Source organism: Papilio polytes, unplaced genomic scaffold, assembly GCF_000836215.1.
Source record: "Papilio polytes unplaced genomic scaffold, Ppol_1.0 DF822622.1, whole genome shotgun sequence".
Lineage (NCBI taxonomy): Eukaryota > Metazoa > Arthropoda > Insecta > Lepidoptera > Papilionidae > Papilio > Papilio polytes.
This window is the reverse complement of record NW_013526582.1, coordinates 1,547,235-1,558,591: the sequence shown is the minus strand read 5'-3', so window position 1 is coordinate 1,558,591 and position 11,357 is coordinate 1,547,235. Positions and strand designations below refer to the sequence as shown.

General features: G+C 31.1%; 2 protein-coding genes across 2 annotated transcripts; both read right to left on the bottom strand.

Annotated features, from left to right (window-relative positions):
• Nucleotides 1-686: 686 nt before the first annotated feature.
• Nucleotides 687-10,140, bottom strand: LOC106105982 (NADPH-dependent diflavin oxidoreductase 1). Its single transcript, XM_013286500.1, has 7 exons — nt 9,540-10,140; nt 8,761-9,050; nt 8,485-8,668; nt 2,595-2,815; nt 2,064-2,333; nt 1,528-1,754; nt 687-1,009 (listed from the first exon to the last, which is right to left on the bottom strand). Exons 1-7 carry the CDS (start codon nt 9,922-9,924, stop codon nt 787-789), a joined length of 1,800 nt encoding a protein of 599 aa, XP_013141954.1. The 5' UTR covers nt 9,925-10,140; the 3' UTR covers nt 687-786.
• Nucleotides 3,106-8,338, bottom strand: LOC106105983 (U3 small nucleolar ribonucleoprotein protein IMP4). The gene is made up of 6 exons (XM_013286501.1): nt 7,976-8,338; nt 7,458-7,620; nt 6,426-6,558; nt 5,320-5,458; nt 4,463-4,584; nt 3,106-3,300 (listed from the first exon to the last, which is right to left on the bottom strand). The coding sequence occupies exons 1-6, from the start codon at nt 8,160-8,162 to the stop codon at nt 3,115-3,117; spliced, it is 930 nt and encodes a 309-aa protein (XP_013141955.1). The 5' UTR covers nt 8,163-8,338; the 3' UTR covers nt 3,106-3,114.
• Nucleotides 10,141-11,357: the final 1,217 nt, after the last annotated feature.

Below are 11,357 nucleotides of genomic sequence, written 5' to 3'. Positions count from 1 at the left end.
ATATATATATATATATACTTATTTGTCCATTCCATTATAATATTAATATGATTACATAGATTTTTGACTTTTCGGTTAGCTCTTTAAATTTTATTTCATGATAAAACTTTTAATATTCTGCGTCTCGAGCCGTTGTTAAGTTTGAATCTTATTATACCTAACACAATGGGTAGCTTTTACTACCTACACTATCTAAAAATGGATATCTAAGTGTGCATGCTGGGTAGTAATACTACCTCATACCTCATTGAAAATATATGAGTTTTGTAGTAATTATGTTTTAAAGTAATGTTAAAATATTAAGAATAAATTTATCTCAAAATAAAGTTGTTTCATTTTAAAACCTATTTTTATTTCTATACTAATACTAGCTGTTCTCGTGCGGCTTCATCCGCATAAAATTTTATTTTATTGTATACATTTGTCAAATTCTCAATTGCAAATGTCGAAATTAAAATTCACAGATAACGAAGGCCTTTGACATTAGACAATAACCGTTTCCATGGCAACACCATTTTTGGTCCCATTCCCACGAAGTTTTCCAATTTATTTACCCCCTACGTTGAATAGCTTGATCCGTAGCCTAAAGCGGATGAAGCCGCACGGGAAAAGTTCTTTATTGTATAAAAATATAAAAATAAAACATTAAAATTTGTGACATTATATTATATTTTTACAAAAAATTACAAGTTAGAAAAAGAAACTCATTTTAAATCCTAGATACATTTAGCTAACTTAATAAATAATTTTTATTTTGTTATCACAATTTCTTAACACAAATTAACATCACCAAGTCTCAACTTGTAATCTGCCAGTTTTTTCTAACATTTGCAACATTTCTTTCGATTCTTCTTCACTTAAATGTCCAATTTCACTGAAAACATCTTTAAAAGCATCTCTGACGTTATCCGGCATATTCTTTGAGTTGCCGGATATAAAAATACAGCCGCCATATTTTATTAGCTTCCATAGATTATCTCCGTGTTCGGATATTTTATGTTGCACGTAACTGTAGAAAAAGGTTACCATTAATAAAAATTCAAACCCATATTAAATGTAAAAAATAACTATAAAAAAACTGATTATTTTTAAGTTTTAAAATTAAAAAGTCATGATTTTATCATATTAATCGCATAAAAATGTTTATTTAATGAATTGAAAATAAAATCTGCCATATTTATAAGCGTCATTTAGAAGCGTCGGTGGCTCAGTGGTTTAAGCACTTGACTTGTAATCTAGAGGTCTTGGGTTCGAATCCCGCCGCCATGTATCAATGTGATTTTTGATATTTTCGAATTTTCATATGTACATAATTTACCCGACGTTCTTACGGTGAAGGAAAACATCGTGATGCCTGCACATATCGGCGAAGAAATTCAGAGATAGCCTAGTCACTAACTTAGGGTAGGCTCCGAGCCCCTCGGTGGGGACCTATAGTGAGCTGGTGATATTTATAAAGCTACCAAAAGCCACCACACATGACACTAAGGGTCTACGTAACTTAACTTAGAAAACTTATTCCCTTACATTTTATTATCCTGATCTCTAGAGAACGCACAATATAAACTTATTTTCCCTTCTTCTACCATTTTCTCTAATTCTTCTTTACAATGAAAATCCTTATCTTTGTATCGACAGCCGAAGAATAAATGATATATTTCTTTTCTAGCGATATTTTGCGCAACTCTCTCTTGTAACAGACTTCTAAATGGCGCTAACCCTGTACCAGGTCCTATAAGTATTTGCGGAACATTCTAGAAAAAAGTCATTTAAAATAGTTAAAAAACGCAAAAAAACTCGATTGACTGAATCGTCTACTCGAATACATCCAAAAATTTAGTAATTATAAAAAAATATGGCGAGTAAAATTCACACTTTTTTTATTTTAAAATTATGATATAGGAAAATAATCTTAGCCATAACTTTAGTAAACATTTTCTTAATAAAAGAACTTCAAAATTTTTTACATCAAACTAAAAAAAAACAGATTTGAATAATAAAATCTTTACCCGGTGCTTATTTTTTTTTAATTTCTATCGCTGTCTACCCCTAAAAGGACTTACCTCATCAGGAAACTTGAAAGTGCCGTTTTTAATCCAACCATAGACATTATCGCCGATTTTCAAATCTTTGAGCCAATTTGATGTCAAACCGAGTCTTGGTTTCTTTAATTTTGTATTATATTTAACAACAGCGACAAGAATATCAAAATAACCTCCATTTAATAACGCGCTACTTGCGATAGAAAAAGAACGCGGCTTTATGGTTGAGAATAATTCGAATAAAATGTCTATGGTTAACTTAGAAGTCGATTTATGGAAATCATGTAGAACCTGGATTAAAAAACACATGATCAATTTAATAAATCTTGAATAAAACATGATTTGGTATAAAAAAGCTAAATTTTACAAAATTATTGAAGTCCTTGATGGCTTAAATACAAAAACAAAATAAACGAATCAGTGTAAAATAACTATGTACCAAATATTAGTAAAAATTACACTTTTAGCAACAGAATGTAGTTTTCTCTTTCTCACTTATAAACCAACCCTCACTAGAAAGAGAACACAATATCCTCAGCTAAAAATACTAACCTCTAAAATAGTTCTACGAGGTCGCCTACAATAATTCAACCACTCCTCTTGTCCTGCAGCGGAACTGAGCTCTTTACATTTGTCTCTTTCTAACTGATCTTGCGACACTAGCGCCAGAAGAGAGAAGACATATTGAGTGGGATACGCTCTTAAATCCCAATACTGTTCTGCTATTTCATACAAAGTTAGGGGTTCTTGTAAAAAGTCTGGTACAGACATGTCTGGAATGTAACAGACTATATTACTTCAAAGAAAAATATTAATAACTAGCTGTTGCTCACGTCTTTGTCCACGAGAAATTATAGCCTATGTTAAGCGATTCTGTAGCTTTTTAACGGTGTAATGTCCAAAACGGCTGGGCCATTTTCGGCAACGCAACTTTTTTTTCTTAACAATGCGTGGACGAAGTCGCGGACAACAGTTAGTTATAATCAAAATATGGATTTTTAACAGCCCAATATAGGTATATTGCTTAAGAAAAGTAAATTTTTAAATAAAAACACATAATTTAAGTAATATTTTATTGTTCCTCCTGCCAGCCGTCCTCATCGCTTAGGAATCTTCGTTTGGCAGCCGTGTTCATGTAGGGGCGGAGCGCCCACTCCGTGTCCGCAGCCTCCAGGGCATCTAATGTGCCCAGTTTTATCTCATACAACTTCATTTGGAATCGGGGACCTATTTCTGTCAATTCTATATCTTTACCGGCCTGAAACATTTAAAATTAACAACAATTATTTACAAACCAACAAATTTATTTAAATTGCAATAAAAACATCAAAATATTATAATATATATAACATATAAATTTAATTAAAATTTTAAATGTCAGCAGAACTGTTCAGTTGAATGAATGAATGAATGAATGAATATGTATTTATTGCCACAAAATAGGAATTAGATAAAAGAATTTATTCTAAAGAAAACATAATCGTGGCAAAAGGTAGCCAGCTTAGTATGCAGGGACTAAGCCGTTCCAGTGCTGTCTTTCAGCTGGATTATTCCTACTAAAGTAATATATAACTGGTACTAATAGGTACTAATAGGTAATATGCATATGACGCCAAATTGTACCAAACTTTTTTTAAGTATACTTTATTGCTTTAAAATATTCCTGCAAAGATTTTTTTTAATATAATGTGATTTAGTGGCAAAATTTAATCATTAAATAATGACTTTATTCAATAAGTTCTAAAACGCACACTATTGGTCGAAGCAAGTGGCTTATCTAATATGGCGTCGCTTGTTGACAATACACAGTTCATTTACGTTAGTTCATATAGAAATACACTCTTGAAGTACTTTACTGTAAACACGATATCAAAACCAACTTCAAAATAAAAAATTAATGAATAGAATTATTAATTACCACTTATTTGTACCAGGAATTATTAAAAGTGAATCGATTTTTGACTTTCTGACCTTGAGAAACTTTGTTGTGTTTTACATCGAAGTGACATCTGAGTGTATGTTATGAATGGAATATGACGATTGACGTCAATTGTCTCATGACAACTCCGGTCGCGTTTTAGTCGCTCGAAAATGGTCGTAATCCTATTTTATTATTTTTAGCTCAATGACTGAATATTTTCGCGTCAATTTTTTTTTCTGGTTATTTTATAACAAGTAGAATCGTTTAAAAAAAGGAAAAAATACAAGCATATCCCCTATTACATACATATACAGAAATATACACTTTTAAAAGTTAAAATTCTGTCTCAATCAATAAAATATTTAACTAAATACATATAATTGTGATTTCAAAACAAAGAAATTTTCATAGTAACCTTAGACAAAAGTCAAAACATAACACTTATGTTGAAAACATTGAAAAAACACATTATTTTGTATAAAATAAAAAAAAATGCTACCTTTTTATATGTATGTTGTCTAAAACAAATATAGTCATCATTATTAGCAAATGTAATCACTCGCTTCGAGTCTGCTTTGGGCACCGGAAACAAATACTTCAAAATACTCATCGTTCTTAAACCTGAAAAGTAGTATTTTACTATTAAATACCTATTTTTATACAACTAAATGTATTCCTAAAAATAAAAATATTTTAATGTAGGAAACACACAAACAAAAGCGACCATTGCCCATAGATTATTTTGAATAATAGCCAATTAAAAGAAAAATAAAAGTATGTGTTCTTCCAGACTGCTCTACATCTAATACCGGAGGCCTAATTTAAGTCCCTTTTCATCCTTTTCTTAAAAGGAAAGGATGGGAAGGAAAAGTGGATTTGGTGGAGGAGACGCAGGGGAAGGGGAAATGTCCTCTTTATGTGCGTCTCCTCCGTCAATGAAGGGTAGGTAACGCATCTGCAATTGCGGATGTCTATGTGCAACGGTCGCTTTCCATTTCGGTGGATTCAGATGCCTACTCGTTTGCCATTGCTCATAAAGATCTAATGAGTCATTTAAAATGTATCTCCATACAATTTTTTTGTAATACTAGCTTTCGACCGCGACTCTGTCCGCATGGAATTAAAAAAAAAGTATACCTATGTTCTTTCAGACTATCCTCTACATCTATGACAAATTTCATCAAGATCCATTCAGCAGTTCAGAATACAAACTCTAACAAACATCCATCCATCTAAACTTTCGAATTTATAAAATTAGTAAAAAGCAAAATTATTATGCAGTTAACTTTAAACGTGACAATTTCACCAAATTTCAGATATTGAATTTCAAGCGGTCAATTTATTATTTCAACTCACCGAGGTCCGTCTTAAAGTTATGGAATATGAGATGCGGGTACTGCTCACTCATGGGGCCGATGTCAGGTATGTCATGTCTCATCACCACACCTGACAACGTGAACGACGCCGTCGGACCGTAAGGTAAGTGACATATTACCTATAAGAGAAAAAGTTAATTTTACAAAATATACTTCTATTTATAAATATGAGATAAAATGGATTATGCAATTTGATCTATCATCATCATCATCATCTCCTTATCCTATTCCCGTTGGGTAGGCGCAACAGGTTTTTGTCCTCCACATAACTCTATCATACGTCATCTGTCATCACTCCCTTTTTGATCATATCACCTTTTACATAATCCATCCATCTCTTTCTATGTCTACTTCTACCGATGTACCTCCACACTCATAACTAACGTTCTCCTATATTTAACTATAATTTGATAAGAGAAATAACCATTATTTAAACTCTAAAACATGGAAAATATCATTTAGAATAGGTAAAAAGTTATGCTTGGTGAGAATCTAACTGTTTTTTCTTGCTATGTTTTTAGAATTTGAATTCTCACGTACACTAGAGGTATTTTGTACCAATCTTATATACCTTATAACACTCTCGGTAAGAACACTAATGGAATAATACCTTATATGTCAAAATCTGTTCAGTTATTTAGGCTGCAGCCGGTTACAAAGGTATTTACATAACAAACCTACATACACTAAAAACATTACCCATTGTTAGTCATGTGCTTTAGTTCCTTTCACTTTCCACCCTTTTCTTAAGAGGAAAGGATGGAAAGGAAAAGTGGATTTTACGGTGGAGGAGACGCATACGAAGGGGAAATATCCTATTATGTGCGTCTTCTCCTTCGTCAATGAAGGGTAGGCAACGCATCTGCTATTGCGGATGTTTATGGGCAGCGGTTGCTTTCCATTTCGGATTCAGGTGGCCACTTGCTCGTTTGCCACTTTATATTATAAAAAAAATAAGGTAATGAAAAGGCCTCTTTCAAGATTCTGAATATTTTAAAGCCAGCACAAAAGTAGTCAAAACAGTGCTCTAAGTAGTACAGAGTTAACAAGTAAATAGACATGGCAATTAAAATGCAGTAAGCTTACCAGACTATCCGGGACACCTCTATGTTCATGAACCACAATAAAGTCTGTAACATCATTAGCTCTGCAAGCGTGTATGAGCTGAGACATCTCATAACCACCACGATTCATACGCTGACTGTTCGGGAATATCAACCTGAAATTTATAAGAATTTGCGATTTTAAACTTATTTGAAAATTAATTGCAACTTATTTTTATTTGCTTATAACAATACAAAATTGTCTTGAAACTATTTTTATTTAGTAAAACGCTAAATAAACCTTAGTGGTTTTACAATAGCGTTTCCGTGGCTTAAGTAAATAAGTATTCTTTTAACTTATACATAATGTTTTAAGTGTTATCCCTTTTATTAAATGTGAGGGTAGTTCATTTACTAATCTTGGTATAATAACGTGCGCTCGCCATACACATTTTTTGCGCCACTAGTATAGTACTGGTTCTGTGTTATCACCTGAGTGCATATAGGATGTACTATTTTGTTTAAAAAAAATTTATTAAAAAAGAAATCTTTTAGCAATACATATTTTATCTTACTGTAGATAGGTAGTATTTTGTTTTTTCATCATTTTGGAATTGTTCTTTAATGTTAATAACATTAGAAGAATAGACAACATTCCTGATAGCATTTTTTTCATGACTGACCCAAGACAATATTTCTACATTTGTTTTGAACAAATGTCGAAATATTGTCAAGATTAGTTGATACATGTTGGAGTTACATAGTAACAAACATCCATCCATTTACACTTTCATATCTTACTAATCTTATTAATATTATAAATGCAAAAGTTTAAATGGATGGATGGATGTTTGTTTCAGTTTGTAGTGTAAACGGCTAAACAGATTTTGATGCAATTTAGTATAGATGTAGAGGATAGTCTGGAAGAACATATAGGCTACTCATTTTTGTTTTTTTTTTTTTCCACTTGGACAGAGATGTGGGCAAAAGGAACATTATAACATTAGTAAGATGTGCCAATTATTTGTTCCAACAATGGTAATACTAAATAAGATAATTAACGATTTTTACTCACCTGAGTTCTTTCACAAACATCTTTAGTCTTGCACTTGGTTCCCTGGATGTAGTGATCATGATCTTTGGGTCCTCAACTCCTGCATATCTATACTCATCATCTTGAGAATTAGCTGTATTTGCTCCTCCACTAAACCCACCAATAACTGCAGCTTTTTCAGGACCTGTGATAATTTTTTAGTTTTAAAAGTTTAGACATATTTTTTAAGGATAAATGCTTTTTTATTGAGCATAACTAATTTGTAACATAGTTTTCAATTATCTTCTTCTTCTTCTTCCTTAGCTCTACAGCCCTTTGTGGGCCTTGGCTTGGTCAAGCAATTTTTTCCACTTCAGTCTGTTAGTAGCTACCGATTTCCAACATTCAACATTCTTTGCGTCACGATTTACACCGTCTATCGTCGTTTTCAATTATAAGCTATGATTTATTTTTTTAATTTGGTATATATCTCTTCAAAAAACACATACTTTTGAGGTTAACATTAGAGAAAATATAACAATTTAATAAATGTAACTTACCTTTATCTTCAAATTCTATCCTTTTTTGTAAAGCGAGAGCTTCTTTTCTTAAATCACCATGGATAGGAATGTTTTCTTCTAAACTTCTTTTTAATTGATCTTTTTTCGCTTGTATACTTTTCTGTTTGTTTTCAACTGATTTTCTATACAAGTATTCGCGGCGCAAACGCGCCTGCCTTCGCAACATTATTGATAATTTTTTTTACAACTCTAGTAAAATATTTATTTTAAAGAATACCGCAATAAAGTTGTATTTTCATAAAAATAACATTTCCCGGACGCGCATGTCAACAACACGTGTTGTTTGACATTGACATTTTTGTTTAATGTTGCCATTTCAAAAATTGTCCCGGTCTTTTTAATTACAAAGATTAAAAAACGTGCAGCACTGATCTTCGGAAAGAATAAAAAAAACTTTTGCTAACATTTTATGAAATTTAATTGAAAAATAACTTTTGATAGCGATTAATCGGTTATGAGTAAAATAATTTAGACGTATTTCAACTTACCATCATGATATTCTTCAACTAAAAGTTTATAATGAGGTTTTATATCTATACAATGACTTTGAAATATGCCGAACAAATCATCAATATCTTCTTTAGAGTTTCTTGGTCGTATATTGAATATATCACCAGGTTTAAATTCTAATTTTTCATCACTATTTGATCTGAATGTGATCAGTCTCACATCCTAAAAACATGTAAAATAAAGTTATTAAGGGTTGCCAGTTGTTTTTCAGTTTTTTCTGACTTTTTTATTCTTTAGAATGAAATTAAACATACCTGAAAATGTGTCTCATGGGTAGTCCTTACATTTCTCTCTACTGTTAAAAACTTTGGTTCCAAATAATCATTTCTTTGTCCTTTTGCAAAATAAATATCTTCATAATCAATACTATTAAAAGTACTCTCTTTGTTCTTTATTAATGATACTTTCCATTTAGGAATAAAATTGTCATTTAAATTACTTGTCTTTATATCAGGTAAATATTCTTTGAGTTCAATAAAAAAATTATCCAGCCATGGCTCTAAAACAGCATCATGGCCTAAATCATGTTGATAATCACACAGACCTGAAATAAATGAATAATTTAAGGAGATATCAAGAAAATAGAAACTATAGTAAAAGACAATTAAATATAATTTAATAGCTATAGTTTTTTATATATAATTATGTAGAAAATCAGCGGCCATCTTAATTTGGAGGATTAAAGATATGATCGCTGTCTGAGGACATCTGATTAGATGCATTGCCTACCCTTGATCTATGGAGGAGACATATATAAAAAGGTATTTCCCTATCTTTATGTCCCCTCCATTGTCAAATCCACTTCTAGGGGATTTAAAAGAACATTAACAAAATTTAAGATACAGATAGGTTGTAATATTGTAACTTATAATACTTGATGCTGGAGTCTTAGATAAGTTAAGTTGGCTAAGTAATTCATGTCCTACCACAAAACATATGGTAGTCATACAGTTCGAGAAACCGATACTCAATATTTGTTACTATTTCTGTATACACTATTGCTAGCTGATTTCTAGCATATTACATTACTTACCAACATCTAAGAGTGGTGTTGCACCCAATTGTATTAATCTCTTGTTGAGTTTTTTCCCAACAAAATTAAATTTCTCATATGACGAGTCACCTAGTCCAATCACACCGAATTTAAGATTCCTCAATGAGTTCGAAGGTAAGTTTTTTCTTAATAGAAACTTCCAGAACTTCTTCATATTGTCAGGCTCATCTCCTTGCCCTGTTGTTGCGCTTACAAATATAGCAAACTTCTCATGAATCAATTGGGGTATAGAGTAATCGTCCATAGCCAGAACAGGACCTTTGAACCCGAGAGCTTTTGTCTTTCGCCATATTCTTTCAGCTATTTCTTGGGCTGTAAATGTTTGACTACCATATAACACTAAAATTCGATTTATTTCAATCATTTTAGTATTGTAGAGCCACTTGTTAGTTAACGGTCGGTTTCACAAGATTATGTAACTTGAATTTTGATTTTTAATTCATTAATAAGGGGTTTTATAACACTTTTAACTTTTCAATAGCCAAGTTCACTAAAAGCACGAATAAATTTTTACACTGAACAAATTATGAATAAAGTTTTATTTCAAAGCTGAGAAATTACAGTATTTTAAAATTAATTAACTATAGCAATTTATTAACAACGTCAATAGTTATGCTTATTTAAATTTTTATGTTTATCATTTGAATTTGATAATTGATAACTTTGTCATCTGTCATTGGTAAATTGACAATTTCCTTCTTTCAGTCCAAATGTTGCCCTTACAAAAAATATTTTAATCAAAGAGTATAAGCCTATAAAACCGTTAATTATTTAAAAATAAATAAACACGCTTTTTGAATTCGTAATCCTAAAATGGAAGAAAACGCCGATATTTTGTATTTATACTTCCGATTTTCTTAACACGACTTAAGTTTTCTTCTAACATTATGTATCTACTGGTTTTAGATTTTAAGTTCATAGTGGTGATCTAAGAGTTTATTTTTAAATACTAAATTCTAATAACATGTCCTCAATATAATTGCTTACTAAAGTAAAGTAGTACACAAACTAAAGTATAGATATATTATGTGTTTAGCATTAGTTGACAAATTTTGTGTAAGGTACGCAAGCGCCTTAGCTTAAGTGAGCTTATTTGGGATTATTAACATCGTTGTGATGCAAGAACTTAGTAATTTTAAATCTGATATGATGCATAATTTTTAATCCTTGAACGTGAATGACAGTTAAAATCAAGCTATCTCAAATATGTCGACCAGACAAGAAAAAAACATTTTTATTGTATGAAATGCTTTAGGCGAAAGTTATTATTCTGCTCTCGTAAAACACAGGTTAGTTTACAAGTTTAGATTTAATAATTTTGTCATTGATGAAGTAAATTACAACGCAATGGGAGTTTGCCATACATCCATCATGACTATGTGTAGAAAGTGGAACTTAGAAATGTTTATCAGAGCTTCAAAAATTGCTTGTTGTTATAACTGTGCACAAACATTGTTTAAATCTAACAATTCTTTAAGATTTTCTCGTGATTTTTAATAACTTTTTTTACAAAACGTTTACAATATTTCGTCTACAAAAACTTTTTTTCATATGCCTATTTATTTTTTAACTTTACCTTCACATACTTTCACATAAAAGTAACTATAGTACTATTAAAAATGTTGATAATAATATTTTACAAAACAATAAAAAAGTTTTACTGCTTTTTGTTTTTTTTTTAATATTCAATTAAATAATTTTGCATGGCTGAATACTTACAACCCCGCGTACTACCCCTAGTTTTCGTTCAATACGAAAGTATACTTTTCTCTTTCACGCCAAGGTAACAGAGTTTTG